Source organism: Bombus vancouverensis, chromosome 12, assembly GCF_051014615.1.
Source record: "Bombus vancouverensis nearcticus chromosome 12, iyBomVanc1_principal, whole genome shotgun sequence".
NCBI lineage: Eukaryota > Metazoa > Arthropoda > Insecta > Hymenoptera > Apidae > Bombus > Bombus vancouverensis.
Genome location: NC_134922.1, coordinates 7,999,831 through 8,014,504, shown reverse-complemented (window position 1 = coordinate 8,014,504; position 14,674 = coordinate 7,999,831). Strand labels below are relative to the sequence as shown.

General features: G+C 34.9%; 4 protein-coding genes across 12 annotated transcripts in view; 2 read left to right on the top strand and 2 right to left on the bottom strand.

The window, feature by feature from the left end:
- The window catches only part of LOC117155540 (prominin-1-A), a 71,379-nt gene extending 64,951 nt beyond the window's left edge, over positions 1–6,428 (top strand). For 5 of the 7 annotated variants that reach the window (XM_076623547.1, XM_033331611.2, XM_076623545.1 and 2 more), the window contains 2 exons: positions 757–876; positions 1,457–6,428. In XM_076623547.1, the coding sequence (XP_076479662.1) occupies positions 757–876; positions 1,457–1,469 (133 nt within the window). In that variant the 3' untranslated portion in view covers positions 1,470–6,428. Of the gene's footprint in view, positions 1–122; positions 180–756; positions 881–1,456 lie in introns of those variants that run through there. The other 2 variants (XR_013059824.1, XM_076623546.1) reach the window with 2 other exon arrangements.
- Ttc26 (tetratricopeptide repeat domain 26) lies at positions 4,750–11,244 on the bottom strand. Of its 3 annotated transcripts, none has more exons than XM_076623549.1 (7): positions 11,132–11,244; positions 9,187–9,713; positions 8,644–8,893; positions 8,280–8,489; positions 7,912–8,218; positions 7,183–7,423; positions 4,750–7,088 (listed from the first exon to the last, which is right to left on the bottom strand). In XM_076623549.1, exons 2-7 carry the CDS (start codon positions 9,543–9,545, stop codon positions 6,977–6,979), a joined length of 1,479 nt encoding a protein of 492 aa, XP_076479664.1. In that variant the 5' UTR covers positions 9,546–9,713; positions 11,132–11,244; the 3' UTR covers positions 4,750–6,976. The 3 variants fall into 3 exon arrangements, with proteins under 3 accessions (XP_076479664.1, XP_076479665.1, XP_033186450.2); XM_076623550.1 differs by lacking the exon at positions 11,132–11,244 and adding an exon at positions 10,102–10,207; XM_033330559.2 differs by lacking the exon at positions 11,132–11,244 and having other exon boundaries at positions 9,187–9,819.
- On the top strand, positions 10,342–12,465 carry Nubp2 (NUBP iron-sulfur cluster assembly factor 2). Its single transcript, XM_033331621.2, has 5 exons — positions 10,342–10,591; positions 10,653–10,741; positions 10,892–11,113; positions 11,433–11,586; positions 11,660–12,465. Exons 1-5 carry the CDS (start codon positions 10,481–10,483, stop codon positions 11,864–11,866), a joined length of 783 nt encoding a protein of 260 aa, XP_033187512.1. The 5' UTR covers positions 10,342–10,480; the 3' UTR covers positions 11,867–12,465.
- On the bottom strand, positions 12,014–14,480 carry r-l (rudimentary-like). Its single transcript, XM_033331618.2, has 3 exons — positions 13,931–14,480; positions 13,326–13,806; positions 12,014–13,259 (listed from the first exon to the last, which is right to left on the bottom strand). The coding sequence occupies exons 1-3, from the start codon at positions 14,069–14,071 to the stop codon at positions 12,478–12,480; spliced, it is 1,404 nt and encodes a 467-aa protein (XP_033187509.1). The 5' UTR covers positions 14,072–14,480; the 3' UTR covers positions 12,014–12,477.
- Positions 14,481–14,674: the final 194 nt, after the last annotated feature.

Sequence of the window (14,674 nt, the reverse complement as noted above, 5' to 3'; positions counted from 1 at the left end):
AACCTATAAAAGTATCGTTGTGAGGTGCAGAATGTTGTTGACACCATGCAAGTTATTCTTGATCCCGTCCATACATCTCATGCAACCCCGTTGGTCACGCTTTTTTTCCCGGTTATTTCCAGGTGAGTGGGAACCTTGCGGGGGGGCAACTTCTCGCGTCTCTCGATACGCCTCTGCACGTAAGTCGCAAGACAGATTGTTATCAATTGTGTCTCCGTACTTCTCGTTTTCCTTAGTTCGTTCTTTTTGTTCAACTTGTTTGCGTCGCAAGCAAATAGCTTCGCTAGAGCTTTTGCAGGAATAAATAAAGAAAAAAAAAAAAAGAAATTGTGTCAGGTTGTTGGTGATCGTGATGATCGAATAAAGTGACTCGCGTGGTATCAGTGTTATACCTACACCGCCATTGCCACAATCAGTCCAATCGTGTTCGATAAAACATACGTATACAAGGATTTTTAAACGAGCATGCGTAAAAGTATTATTACGAATTCGAGTCACTTTTCTTTTCTTTATTTCACAGGAGAATCACGGTATATAAAATTTACTTTGATTTCGCTTCAGCAGCTTCGTCATTCGTTTGTTCGCTAAGGCATACGTACGCTATGGCAAAAGATAACTCTCTTCGAGAATATCTTTTATTTTTCCTTTTTTTTTTTTGTGCTCGTTATTCGACACGTTTGACGAAGAATATAGAGTAAGCTACATTATTCAAATTTCTCCTGCGTGGTTTTGCTGATCGAAGAGGTATTTTTTCAGAAATTGTGACTTCCCTAATGGTGGTCCTCCTGGATACCAACCAGCTGCTGCTGCCGCTCCTCCTCCGCTTAGCACGGAATACGAGCGACCGCCTCCCTATTATTATTATCCTGGGCCAGGGTGAGTTGTGCTGCAGTTTTTAGTACTTCAATATTCACAGACGTGCGTTTCAAATAATCCATACTAATTGGTACGCCATGAATGTTCATGCAGATTCATAATTTTCTGAACATGACTAAAGAAATCGAGTCTAGATAGAAATTTACAAACACGCACTTTACTTTGGATATATATGAAGGCCACAGGTAAAGAATATGATCAATCGCATTTCCTGTCTTCTATGAAAGCGCAATTTTAAAATTCAATATATGTTGTGAACCAATAAAAACTACCTTCCCTCTTGACTTTGGCATTATATGTATTTTTATCATCTTCCTAAACATTTAGAAAAATGAATCTATCATATTTTTCCTATGTGGTCTTCACATATTTTTACGTACTATGTGTATTGCGTGCATGTTTTCTATACGCGTTTGAGTACTTCGAATCGCTGTATATCGTATTAGTCACTCGCATAATGACAGAAAGCAAAATTTATGATATACTCGATATTAAATTTATATTAAATCGACATCAATGTAAGAATGCTAAACCTTCTACTAAGAAAGTGTATAAAAGATGCTTTCCTAATGATTTTCAGGGACACAAATTAGGAAACAAGTGCCGTGGCATGCACAAAAGTAGCGCTGAGTAGCGTGGCTACCCACAGTCTCACCCGCAGTTACAAAAGGACACTCAAAAAGAAAGAGAAATCCGGATGCAAGCGAGACTATGTCTAATTTGTAGCGTTCCTGTTTGAGCGTGCCACGGACCGTGCGAACGGCGAAATCAATTAAAGACCAAGTTTGATACACAGACTGAGGTAGGCTAAATGGATCCTTCGGCGAGCCGCAAGTAGTGTGATCAATGTGTGCGATTCGTTTCGTTTAGTATTATTTTTTAGACATCGTGCGTATCACGAGAAAAACGTTACATTATATCCAATACTACTCTTTTTTTCTTTTTGCCGTCTGCAGTTTCTCTCTTTTTTGTTTTGATAGCGCTTGGACGTTTTTTTCCTACCTTCTTTCTCGTTTTCTTTTTTTATTTCATTACTCGCTTTATCTTTGTATTATTATTATTTTTTTTTCTTTTTTTTTTATTACGAGACGAACTGTAATGAAGCGATGATTTTCATCGTATGTGCTGTGTTAATCGTTGGACAATCGATTTCTAACACGACTGATTATATATCGTTTACCACCGTTCTTTTTGTTTCTTTCTGCGATATTTCTTCCATCAAATGCCATCGTGACCAAGGTCTTTTCTACTATTATCATCGATCCGCCTTCGAGATTCGCGCGTGTTGTGTCACACGCCGAAATTAATCCTTAACTCTCGAAAGCGCATCGATTATTATACGTTTTATCGTTGCTTGAGAGGAATCCTGAAACTCTGCAAGGAAATTTTTCTGTGAAACCCTTAGTTCACCTCGGATGTTCAGTTCCTAATTATAAATACACAGGATTGAAATCATCGTCTGCATTAACCAGTATTAATATTAAAAAAAAAACGTTCATTATCGTGCCTCCCTTGTTGACCCACTGGCGTACGCTTCTCTTTCACTGAACAATCTCTCTTCGTTCAGAAATTAGCGAACGTGTATATAACATTCAGCCGCTTGTGTCTTATGAATTTTCACCGTCTTTTACGTGAACTGCCTACCAAGGAACAACAACTAAGTACACAGAATGACTATGATGACAAATGGCCCTGCGCCAACACGTGGATGAGCCGTCGTATAAAAAGGAACACGTGCGATCGATTCGAGCATGAGTCACTTATTTCTACGTTTATTATAATTAATCATATTATTATATAAAATTATGAAGATATCATAAGTTCGATTAACTAATTTCTCCAAAGCAAGCACAAGTTAGAGTATATTGCACGAGATATTACTGTACTCGACGACTTCCAAACTGTATTAGATCATTCGCAGCAAGGAGCGTACATGGAGATTCGTTCATGAAATTCTGTTCGACTCTGAACGACACACTGCCCACTTGAACGAGTCGCGTTCAACAAGAAAATTCACGTAGAACATCGAATCCTCGGGTTACATCGATCGCACACTTTCCTTGTAACGAAATATTCGCGAAGATTTCTCGCAATCTCGAGCACTTAACAACGCCATATTTAAATGCCAAACGACACTCTTTAAAACGTGGACCGTGGATGTCGAACGTATACGCTGCTGGTTCGAATTCTACGGCCCACGTGTCCTCGATCTTGCTGGATCGTTCGTAGATATAAGAAAATCCCGGAACCAACTTCCTCTTGGTCACACGCCGGAACCGCTCGTTCCACGATGACGGAAGTTAGTTTCATTGCAAGATCACCGCTGCAAAATACTCTATGTACATGGTTCTTAAGTAGACGTTTTTTCTTACTATTAACTTTACCGTGTAATTTACCGATCTAAGCTCCTAGACATTTCCACGTCGCATAGAGAGGTTGTACGCGTGTTCATTCATGTGTCTACGCGACGACGAAATGTCTTGACGAACATATGCAACATCCGTACAGTATTTCGATCGTGAAGGATGAACCTTTCTTCGTGGAAGTTGTCACTCCCATTTTAGAGAAGCTCGTTCTTCTACTCTGTAAGTTAGAGGCTGCTTAGGGGACGGTGAAACCTCCCGCCAAATGAAAGTCTTTTTGAAAGCTCTGTAGTACGATTAGAATAATTAACTCTTTGCAGTTCAGTAATCTCTAGACTACAGATATTTATATGAGATATCCGAAGATATCCGGAATTTGGAATTTAAAAATGTTCGGAATGCATGTTCATAGTCTGTAGAGATACACAGAATATCGAAAGGCTTCCATTGCGACTAAAATTTCTTCCTCAGAACTCGTCAACGCGAAAACTGAGAACTACACGTGACGCCAGCGCGGCGTCATCAGTGGTCAACGTGTCGACACTTGTCACGTGAAACGAGCCTCTCTGCTCGTTTCTCCAATCGTATTCGCAAACTCAAGAAATCTGCGGTAAATATCTACAGTCTAGTGGTTACGTTTCATCTAGGAATATAAGTAAAGCGACAAATGCGACAAACATCTAGTTTTTAAAAACCGTGAATCAATGTACAAGCTCAATCTGTAAACGACTGCAAAGGGCTAAGCGGAAGTTAAGCGTTTGAAATTTCGAATTTAGATACTTTAGGAATTGAAATACCCATTGGTACAAGCTCATAAGAATAGAATAGAAGAGTCTGAGGTGAATTTGTACCAATCGGTGTGCGGAGTCTCTTGTTCGTAGGTCGATGATTTCGACGATAAGTTTCTAAGTGTTTCTCACCACTTTAGAATCCAATGAATTACTGTACCGCAAATGGGAGGCATCAGGATGTTGCATTATCCGTAGAGAACCTGTTTCACATAGTCGTTGCTATTGCGTGCAGCGAGTTTTAACGTTAACATTATACGGTAGATTACGCCGCCCATGCGACGGTCTTTGGTTCGGCCGTTAGCAGATTGCCAAAAAGAAAAAAAAAGAAGAAAAAGAAATATGAAAAAAACGCAAAAAAAAAGAACAAAAGGATACTTTCCTCGTACGTTGTATGAAGGCGTGAGAAAGTGGGAGCACAAAATCTTAGAATCTTTTAAAGAAAATAAAAACAGCGTAGATAAGAGAAGAGAGAGTAAGTGAGGATCGCGTGAAAGGTAGATCCATACCTCTGTATGATTGTCGTATAAAAATAGGGAGAAAGAGGAACGAGAGAAGGAAGCTGGCGTGAGGAGAACACGATTTTTCCCGCTCTATCATTAACTGTATTAACATACACATTTAGCATAGTGGAAAGTAAGCTACGTTTTTAGCGTAATATCGACGGAAACACAGATATCATCGTTGTTGTATGTATGGGAAATTGAGGAACCGTGATGTCCTTTTCCTTCCTCCTTTTTTTTTTTCATTGTCTAAGAATGTTAAAGAAACACGTAATAATCGATTGCTGTGTGTGGACACGCAAGACTATTTTATCCGGTTGACTATATTAACCATGTCTCGTAACGAAAAATAAACAGAGTCGCATGAAAACGAGCCCGGAGAACGAGTGCCGTGTATAGAGATTCGTGTCAATCGGTCGCGAATCATTGAAAATGATAAATTACGATTGTCGCGTGCCGTCGAAAGGCACCGCGGAAACCAATTTTTCTGGTGCTATTTTTATATGGGATACGTAGCGACGATTTCATGTCGGGCACTCCTTCTCTACATTTTTCTGAACGTGTCGTATAAAATATGACATGGGGACTTTGAACCGTTGTGAAGAAGGAACACTCTTTTTACCGCCTTCTAGAAACCACCGGACATAAGTTGAGAGTTTTCTATCATTCTCGCGGTCAGTTTACCTTTCGATAATCTACGTTCTCAGTTTTGTTGGATCGTGTCTGTTATTACAAAATTTCAGCAATATCTTAGGAATATTTAGAAATGTCTGCCTCTTATTCATAGTAGTCGAATTTATACGGTACAATATTTTTGTAGAAATTTATTCCAGAACAATATTTTTTAGAAATTTATTCCAGGCTAATATTTTTTAGAAATTTACCCCTAACATTTGGTACAGTTCTAGTAATAATAAAAATAATGTGTATATTTTCGATAGTAAGTTCGTATGCATTGCATTAATAACATAATCCTGTTGAATCACACACTGCTGCAAAATTGCAAATAGTGAATGGAAATCTTTAAATTTAATTCAAAGATTTAACAAAAGTTGTCTCATTAATTTATAGATTTCTTACATGATTTTAAATGAATTTATGTCATTCAAATAGCAATATACGAGCTTTAAACTCATTAAACACTAGTGAATTATTGCCTTCTATACAACTAAAATTTATTACAATTAATATAGACTAAAATAATTAATTTTCTATACTTTGATTTGTTTCAACATATCAAAATATATTAAAAAATTAATTATTTTAGCTTACGATTTCGATTTCGAGCATATATCGTCTGCATCAAGCCTAAATATTTCGATAGAAGAATAAAGATCGATTTAATAAATACGTAGTTCTCTAAGTAGTATGAGAATTTAAATGACAGATACGGCTTACACTTGAAGACGTAGATTATCATCAGGTGATATACGCGTTTGAAATGATTTATTATATAATTAAAGATATTTATACTTTGAAAAGGTATCGTTCAAGAGTTTCCTTGCATTTTCTTATCTGCTCAATATCTTCGAAACGCCCATAACGTTGAGACATGGGTGTTCTTTTTCGTTTCTTTTGCTGAACTTCAGCAGCCATTCCATCGGAATTGTTTCATAGAAAACCACGTAAGGAATCAAAGATATTGTTGGATTCTCCGTGACTCTCTAAAAAACGTATTCCGTTCCGAAGAATGTCGAATCTTTGATCGGAGATGTGCAAGTATGCGTATGTGGTGTATGCCATCAACTATGGTGTTTTTACGATTCACCGATTGTGTTTGTTAAAATTAATTATTATTATTATTATTACTATTACAATGATTATTATTATTATTATTATTATATTATAAAATGAGTGTATCACAGTTTAAATATATCTATTTTATATTAAATCATCAACACCGTGGACTCATTGAAAAGATACTCTGCACAAATATTTCAGGTATATAAAATACTTTTATCATAATTAAAGACCACAGGGGAAAGGCTTGATAAGCACAATTTTGTTGTAAAAATTTTTCTTCTTGATTTTTATTTACAAGGATATAACATACTTAAAAAGAGAAAGAACGTATTCAGTACAAAGATGCAAATAGCCATCGAAGACGAAGCTATAAAGTTAAAAATGAATTTTTCTTCAGAACTGAGGTATGGATAGTCTTTTGGCAAATATTTTTCAAGAGAACCGCACAAACAAATTTACTAGAAAGGCAGTTTTGGTAATGTATAATTGATTGATATTGAATTCTAAGATTGCTCTTGTGTGAAAAACAAAAATATAATTTACTGTATCTTTTGCCTGTGGTCTTGAATTAGCATATACATAGTTTACACAGGCATATTACAAGATGCATTAACATTCCATAGCTGTTCAACGTGTTTCAGATAAGGCTTAACGTTTCAGGCTTAACGATAACGATCAGTCACTGTCCACTCGATTCCTATCATCAACAATTAATTCTGTTATCTTTACCCCATTTACGCATCACTCGAATGATCTGTTCCACTTGTGAGTTCGAGGTATTCTTCAAAACCTGTACGACCTCAGGTAAGAGCTCTCTAAAAATGACATTAAAAAGGAATTATGTATTTGCAAAATAACGAGATGCTTTTTTATGGAAAAAAAATGATTCTTCAAAGTAAGAGCGCTCACTTTGGTTGCCTTTCAGCTACAATATATTGAAAAGTGCCGCAACAAGCACCACGTTTCCCTTCCCAATTTTCTGGACTTGGATCCATTCGTTCCAACATGTCGAACGCTTTTGCCGCATACCAAAATTCACCGACTTTGTAACAATCATTCGCGATCAATTGAAGCAAATTAAACGACTCCGTCGTCGTGTCCATTTTTAGATACAAGTCCCAGGCTAACTGAGGTTTCTTGTTCATTATGTCTAAATCAGAATAAGAAAGAATAATATAGAAATAATCGACCCCTTGATTATTATATTCTATGATGTTCTCAAGTGAAAAATTTTGAAAGTTATAACGTAGTTTGTGCATACAGTGATTTTCATTGAGGAATTAAAGAAGGATTAAACAATTAAAGCAGACATTTTGTTATAAATGAGACATCAAGAGCAAAAGTGTAAATGACTAATCTTTCCTAAATATGAACTTCTCCTGTTAGTCTGACTTAAGAATTTGCACTAGTCATACAAAACGAAGCCAGTCGTTGCACTAAGTATTTTGTACTCGTGTCTAATTTAGGTAATGAATTACTTAATTTGCCAAATATCGAAGTTCACTTTTGCTATCAATACCTCAAGTACGATATAATTTGCCTTCACCAAAGTGGAATTATTATCTATGCCTTGAGTACGACTCGATATTACGTACAAGGCAAGATATTAAGATTAAACATTATTTCTCGATCACTCACAGCAGTGCGCCAATAGGCTGATATAAATGTAATCATTCTTGTATTTCTCATTTCTTATGTTTAAAAACGCCTCTTCCGCCTCTTTGAAATAACCCGCCGCGGCCTGTGCCTGAGCGTAATTGAAGTTGAAGTTGTCTTCGTTGGAGAAGTAAGTTTTTATCGAATTCAAATACACCAGGACTTCCTCGAACTGACGATAGAGGAAGAAACAGGAGGCCATGCATTGTCTGCCAGGTATGGTATCGCATTCTGACGCCGAAGAGCCCACTAATTGAAAGTATTGTTGCGCCGTCTTTACGTTATCGCGCTAAAAACAATTTTCATAATTAGCTCACATAGTTTGCATTTTAGTTGCCGCAGAAACTTACGGAATTCGTTTCCTGACCCATTACCGCGTTGACTATCCCTTTCAAGATGTACTCCTGTGGGACAGCTGGTTCAAGATCTTTGATTAATTCGAACGCTTCTTGCACGTTGTCTTGTCTCAAGTAATAAATTACCAGATTCAGTCTGGCTTCCGGTATAACGTCCACTAAATTCGGCAAAATTTGCAACGCACCTTCTCCGCCCTTAAATACCTAAGATAAATTAATTCTTTTACGTATGTATTAATTATAAATTTATTTTACTCGAATCCATAAAGATGTCCACGATTTGGAAAAATTCTGTGATGTTACGTACGATTGTATTGTGATGTATAAAATGGTTCGAATATTTTCTAACGTTACGTACGACTGTGTTGTGACGTATGAGATCGTGACTGAAGCTGAGAGAGTTGGACATCTTATCTATCAGCTGCTTCATCTCATTTTGCGCGGCGTTACCATTGTACAGGCGGAAATGATTGCAGGCTTTTAAGTTTATGGCGATCGCACTATCAGGATACTTTTGTAGATAAACCTGAAGAACTTCTTGCGCCACATCATAGTAATCCAATTTGTAGTAGCACAAGGCAACGTATACATTTAACGCGAAGTAATCTCTGTAAAAGGAACATGGTCGAGTAAAGCTTTCGAAGATAAATCGTGTAGAATTGTCTTCGGTTAGAAAGAATTATTCATATTATGGGAATAATAGGAAAAGGATGGAGGAAGTGGGTACCTGGAACTTCTTAACTCTCTGATCAAATGCATATCGGAACTTTTATCGCCTAGATTTTCGTTAATGCTACATATACTCGAATCGTCGCTATCAAAGTCCCTAAAGATAATTTTAATTTGAAATATCGATATTCCAATTACTTATCAAATAGAATAAAGACAGTTGGATAACAACCTGTTCTCCAGTAGGATCTTTTTATAAACATCGATAGCTTCTTGATAATGAGCCCGTAAGTAATGAATAGAAGCCAAACTAAGTTGATCTTCGATCATATCCTCCAACATATGATGGTATTCCATCAATTTAGCTTCATTTCCCATCTTGTGCGCTAAGTGAAACAACAATCTGTTCTTCAATTTACTGTGTGGAGCATCTTCGAGAATTTGTTGAGACTCAGGGTACATGCCAAGGTAGAAATAACAACATGCTAAGTTCGTCGACGTATCCGCCGGTGCTTGATCTTTCCTTTTTAAATTCTCGTAAATTTTTGATGCACGTTTGTAGTCTCCTAAGTGAAAAGCGCAGTAGCCCATCCATAATTCGGAATTTCCAGTAGTTTCTGAGGCATTGTTGAACTCCAAAAGTGTCAAAGCGCCGGTGTAATCGCGCTTCTCCAAAAATTCCTCTAATTTTGGTGTTCTTTTGTCTGATGCGGACTTTCTCACTCCTTCAGAAGCAGCTGGCTTCGCTCTTGATAGTATCTGTTACGAGTATTCAGTATGAAAAAAGTTAAAATACTTTCGTTGTAGGAAAATTTATAGAGTGAATAAAATATAAATAGTGTAAAGGGTTGAATGTGTATATGAAAGTGATTTTTAAAACACTGACGAATAATATATTTTAAAAAGAAAAAAGAAAATACGATGCACGATGTAATGTTTACCATTTTTAGTCACCGTTGCTAATAGATACGGAAATTTATTGATTACCATATGGTTGTAAAAGCGAATACAGACGCTTAGTTTAGATGTAAATCTCTTTTTTGCACAAAAAACTAATTTACTAGATAAAATGAAATTTTTATGTTACAAAAATTGTAATTGCGTAATTTAAAAATTTGAAACTAAAATTTTTAATTCTTTTACCTACAGGTGTCAGTTCAGTGGCGATAGAATTCCCGAACTTTTACTTAACAGTTAATGGTTCCTTTATTTTTAGAAATGTATTCATACAAAAACAGATAAATTTTGCAACTCAAAATGTTTGCATTATCGTCAAACTTAAATGCATGATTACTAAAAAATAAATATTTTATATCTATGAGATGTATAAACGAAATAGAAAAATTTTTGATCTTTAGTGTGTATGAATTTGAATGGACTGCATTTTAGACAAGAAAAATTGGTAGTTGAAAAAATTCTCGTTTGACTGGAACCACGTCAAATTGATAGAAAACAAAAATTGTCAGAACGCGACCGACTGTCGTGGAGGTTACATCGCCGGTGGTGTTTGCGTATTTCTTTTCGTAATGTTGGAAGGTGTCAAACATGTTTTATTAGTGCTTTCTGGTAAAGGTGGTGTTGGAAAATCAACAATCAGCACACAATTGGCACTTGCGCTCAAAGAGTCGGGTTTTCGAGTAAGTTTGAAAAATTTTTTGAATTGTAGGTTAGATTGCTTACATATCAAAAATTTTATAGGTTGGTTTGTTAGACGTTGATCTCTGCGGACCTAGTGTGCCTTATCTGTTGAATTTGGAAGGCAGAGATGTTCATCAATCATCCGATGGGTATTAAATATAATTACCATTTATTATTATAAAAATTGGAAAATTTTTTGTAAATTTTTTAAAAAGATTGTTACGTATTTTCTTCGTGTTTGAATATATTTTTCACAAAATATTATTATCTACTTATGTTATTGTTATTTTATTACATAGATGGATACCAGTATTTGCAGATAAAGAGCAAAAACTGGCTGTCATGTCGATAGGATTTTTATTAAAAAATCAAGATGAGAGTATTGTTTGGAGAGGTCCAAAAAAAACTGGAATGATTAAACAATTTTTGACTGATGTTGTTTGGCAAGATATTGATTATTTAATTATTGATACACCACCAGGAACTTCGGATGAACATATTACAGTGATGGAAAACTTAAGGTAAGATTTCTTACTTACTTAAGTATTAGTGAGATAGTTAAATACTTAAATGTTATGTGTCATATTAATTGTGAAAAGAATTTCAAAAATATTCCATAGATTTGTAATACTCCTGTCATGTGCTTTTGGACTCTCACATGTGACTATGATTAATCATCATGTGACATTCAAATGAAGTGTATTTCTTGTTAGATAAGCATTAGTCATGAGATTGATAAGCTTATACACACACTCTGTTTGAATGCATGTTAATGAGGATATAACATATAATGATGTATCAGAATGAGAATTAATTATATTCTGCTTTTTGTGCTTTCAGAAATGTGAAATGCGATGGTGCACTGATAGTAACCACCCCACAAGCAGTTGCAGTAGATGATGTTTTACGAGAAATAACATTTTGTAGGAAAACTGGAATCCATATATTTGGGATTATTGAAAATATGAGTGGCTTTGTCTGTCCATCATGTTCAGTTAGTATAAACTATTGTCATACATTATAAAAGCAAGTTTTTTATTTCAATTTACAAGGAATGCTAATTCTAGGAATGTACAAATATATTTTCCGCGGGTGGAGGAATAGCTCTTTCAAAAATGGTGAATGTTCCATTCTTAGCAAAAGTGCCTATAGATCCACAAGTTGGGAAATTAGCAGCAACTGGCCAAAGTGTTCTGGTAACATTACCTGATAGCCAGGTAGCGCAAGTATTCCGAAAACTAGTCGAAGAACTTACTCAGAGCAAGGAGGCATGAAAAATTTGATCTCGTATGCACGGCATTCCCAGTGAAATACAGTACTTGCTCGTGATGACAAAATTAAGTTTGGCCCTCTGCAAACTATCGCATTTTTTATTTCCTATTAAGACTAAATAAGGTAAATTGATTTGAAGACAAGAACACTTAAGTTTTGATGAAAAATATAATTTCATGACATTATAATAGATATACGAAAATGTAAAATATCTGCATTACATACAAATAATATATAGGATCGCAAGGGGTTCATTTAATTGCATTTTGTACAAAAGAGGTAAAGTGAACATGTATAAATATAACGATTTTTATATGGCAGCATTTATAGGAAATATAAAGAGTTTCTTGCACATTGCAAAGGATATACATATGTGTACATGTAATCCTGTATCATTGTTAATGGGAACAAGTAAATACACTTTAAAGCTTTTGTACAAAAATGTGAATAGATTAATGTACTATTATATAATGTATATACATCGAAATTTGTGCATCGCTCTATTTACTTATCTTTTTTTTAAAGTCGGTGTTACTCAATTATTTACGGTTTTTAACTGTTGTATACATATTCGAAAATAAAAAAATATATTTTTCCCCTAGTCTGATGTTTATTACGAAGTTATTCGTTTTATGTAAGCTGTCCAAAGTTCTTCCTTGTATTTTAATGTGGCAGCCAATTTATCTTCCGCTTCGGTAATACCTCTACCCACTACAGCTAAGTCAGCTCCAGAATTAACAACAGATTCTGGAGTGTTGTATTGCTGTCCCAAGTCATCGGAACTTTTCAATATTTTTACACCAGGTGTCAATTGAATAAGTCCCGGACTCGAGAAAATATCCGATTGACAAACAACTCCAACTACTATATCCGAATTTTGTGCAATATTTATAGCATTCTGCACGTATTCACCAATCGTCAGTGCTCCTTTGGAGGACATTTCTGCTAAGATAAATAGACCACGAGGTTCGCTTATGTTTTTTAAACTATTTTTGAAGCCATCTATGATACTTTGACCTGCAATCGCGTGCACCGTAACGACATCTGCCCATTGGGCAATCTTGTAAATCCCTTTTTCATACTGTAAACATACAGTATTGCCGATATCAGCAAATTTTCTATCCTCCATCAATAAAAAGTCATGCTTTTTAGCTAATTCTTTTAAACGCTTGATGAAATTATCACTAAAATCTTCTAATATATCTACATGAGTTTTTAACAACACTATATGTGGTCCTACTAAATCAGCCAACTCTATAACAGCATCTGCTTTAGTTAGATCTGCTGCTAAACATATAGTGGATTGCTTTGATTCCATTAGATTAAATAACTTAGAACCAATTGCATTTTTGCACCTACTGGCACGAATATGAAATGGCATCATCAATCGCGTGTCTGAAATTTTTTAAGGTGAAGTACTCAAATTATTTAATACTTAAAATATATTAAATATCTTTTTACCTGGAGAAATGATTGGTGCTTGGGATATTAATAAGTAATCAGTCACATCTTTAACAATTTTGGGAGAAATTTTATTAGCTTTCAAGAGGTATGTCATCAGTTTTGTGGTTGTATAGAGACTCCTCATCAAAATACCATGACTCTCTATATTTTTTTTACCATTTTGTTCTCTGTCAATTACCACAAAAGCTTCTGTTACTTTTAGACCTTCCCTTCTTAAGATATCTGCTGTCTCTAAAATACTGCTACCACTTGTAACTACATCCTCGATAATTACACAACTATCTCCTGGCTTAAAATTCCCTTCTATAATTTTCTTTGTACCATATGTCTTTGCTTCCTTTCTCTTAATTAACATGGGCACATTAGAATCTATAGAAATCAATGTTGCTAATGGTAAAGCTGCATAAGGAACACCACAAATTCGTGCTACGTTTGGACATTCTTCTACAAATAGCAATAACATTCTAGCCAAACGAGTCTGCAGATAGCAAATGTAAATATAACAAATATAAATTATTACATTTAGATGCATACAAATAATTGTAATTACTATAACAATAGTACTTACCATTATTAGATTAGATTATTAGATTAGAACTTACCATTATTTTTGGATGAGAGACTAATACTCTTAAATCAAAGTATATTGGTGTTTTTAGACCAACTTTGGTCACAAATTCTCCAAACTTAAACGCTCCTATATCAAAAAGATTTATAGCCAATTGTTCTAATTCAATATCCATGTTATTATGAGTTCTGTTATTAGTTATTCAACTAATCTTGGGGAAAAACAGGATAACACGAGATTATTTAGTAATTAAGGTTAATCATATAACTTAATGTTATAGAACTTTTTAGTTTGTATTTTATTTTTAATGTATTTCTAATTTCGCTTAATATAAAAATAAATTCAAAAGGCGTACAGAATAATTACGTTTAATATAAAATAGTAATCTCGTGATTCGTAATTATCACGTTCTCACTTTACTTCACGATATGCGTATCAACAAATGAACAAACAATATTTGGTACTGGTATTAAATAATTTTCTGGAAATCCAAACTTTAACGCGCGCGGATTTGATGTTAATCTTATTTTTTCAAAATAAATTATTTCAAATTAATTATTATTCAAAATAAAATATTTATAAAATATTGTCTCAAAAATAAGTAAAATGTAGGGATTTTTTGTCATTTATAGCGGTCGCGGAAACTTTGGGATTTTAAGAGAGGTAAAATGACTTAAGAGAAACCGTTTACGATGTAGTGAATTTTTAGATTAACTAATTGCCGGTATGAGTTGCTTTAATAGTAATCGATGCATCGTAAACCCTATCATGTTGGTCT

Coding starts and splice junctions, on each gene's coding strand:
- r-l (XM_033331618.2), bottom strand. CDS start 14,071: ATGGATATTGAATTAGAACAATTGGCTATAAATCTTTTTGATATAGGA. Junction 13,807..13,930: donor TCTCTCATCCAAAAATAATG/GTAAGTTCTAAT, acceptor TGCTATCTGCAG/ACTCGTTTGGCTAGAATGTT. Junction 13,260..13,325: donor AGCACCAATCATTTCTCCAG/GTAAAAAGATAT, acceptor AAAAAATTTCAG/ACACGCGATTGATGATGCCA.
- Nubp2 (XM_033331621.2), top strand. CDS start 10,481: ATGTTGGAAGGTGTCAAACATGTTTTATTAGTGCTTTCTGGTAAAGGT. Junction 10,592..10,652: donor TCAAAGAGTCGGGTTTTCGA/GTAAGTTTGAAA, acceptor AAAATTTTATAG/GTTGGTTTGTTAGACGTTGA. Junction 11,587..11,659: donor TTGTCTGTCCATCATGTTCA/GTTAGTATAAAC, acceptor TGCTAATTCTAG/GAATGTACAAATATATTTTC.
- Ttc26 (XM_076623549.1), bottom strand. CDS start 9,545: ATGGGCTACTGCGCTTTTCACTTAGGAGACTACAAACGTGCATCAAAA. Junction 8,894..9,186: donor AAGATCCTACTGGAGAACAG/GTTGTTATCCAA, acceptor TTCCTTTTACAG/AGATTACTTCGCGTTAAATG. Junction 7,424..7,911: donor CAGCCTATTGGCGCACTGCT/GTGAGTGATCGA, acceptor ATTCTGATTTAG/ACATAATGAACAAGAAACCT.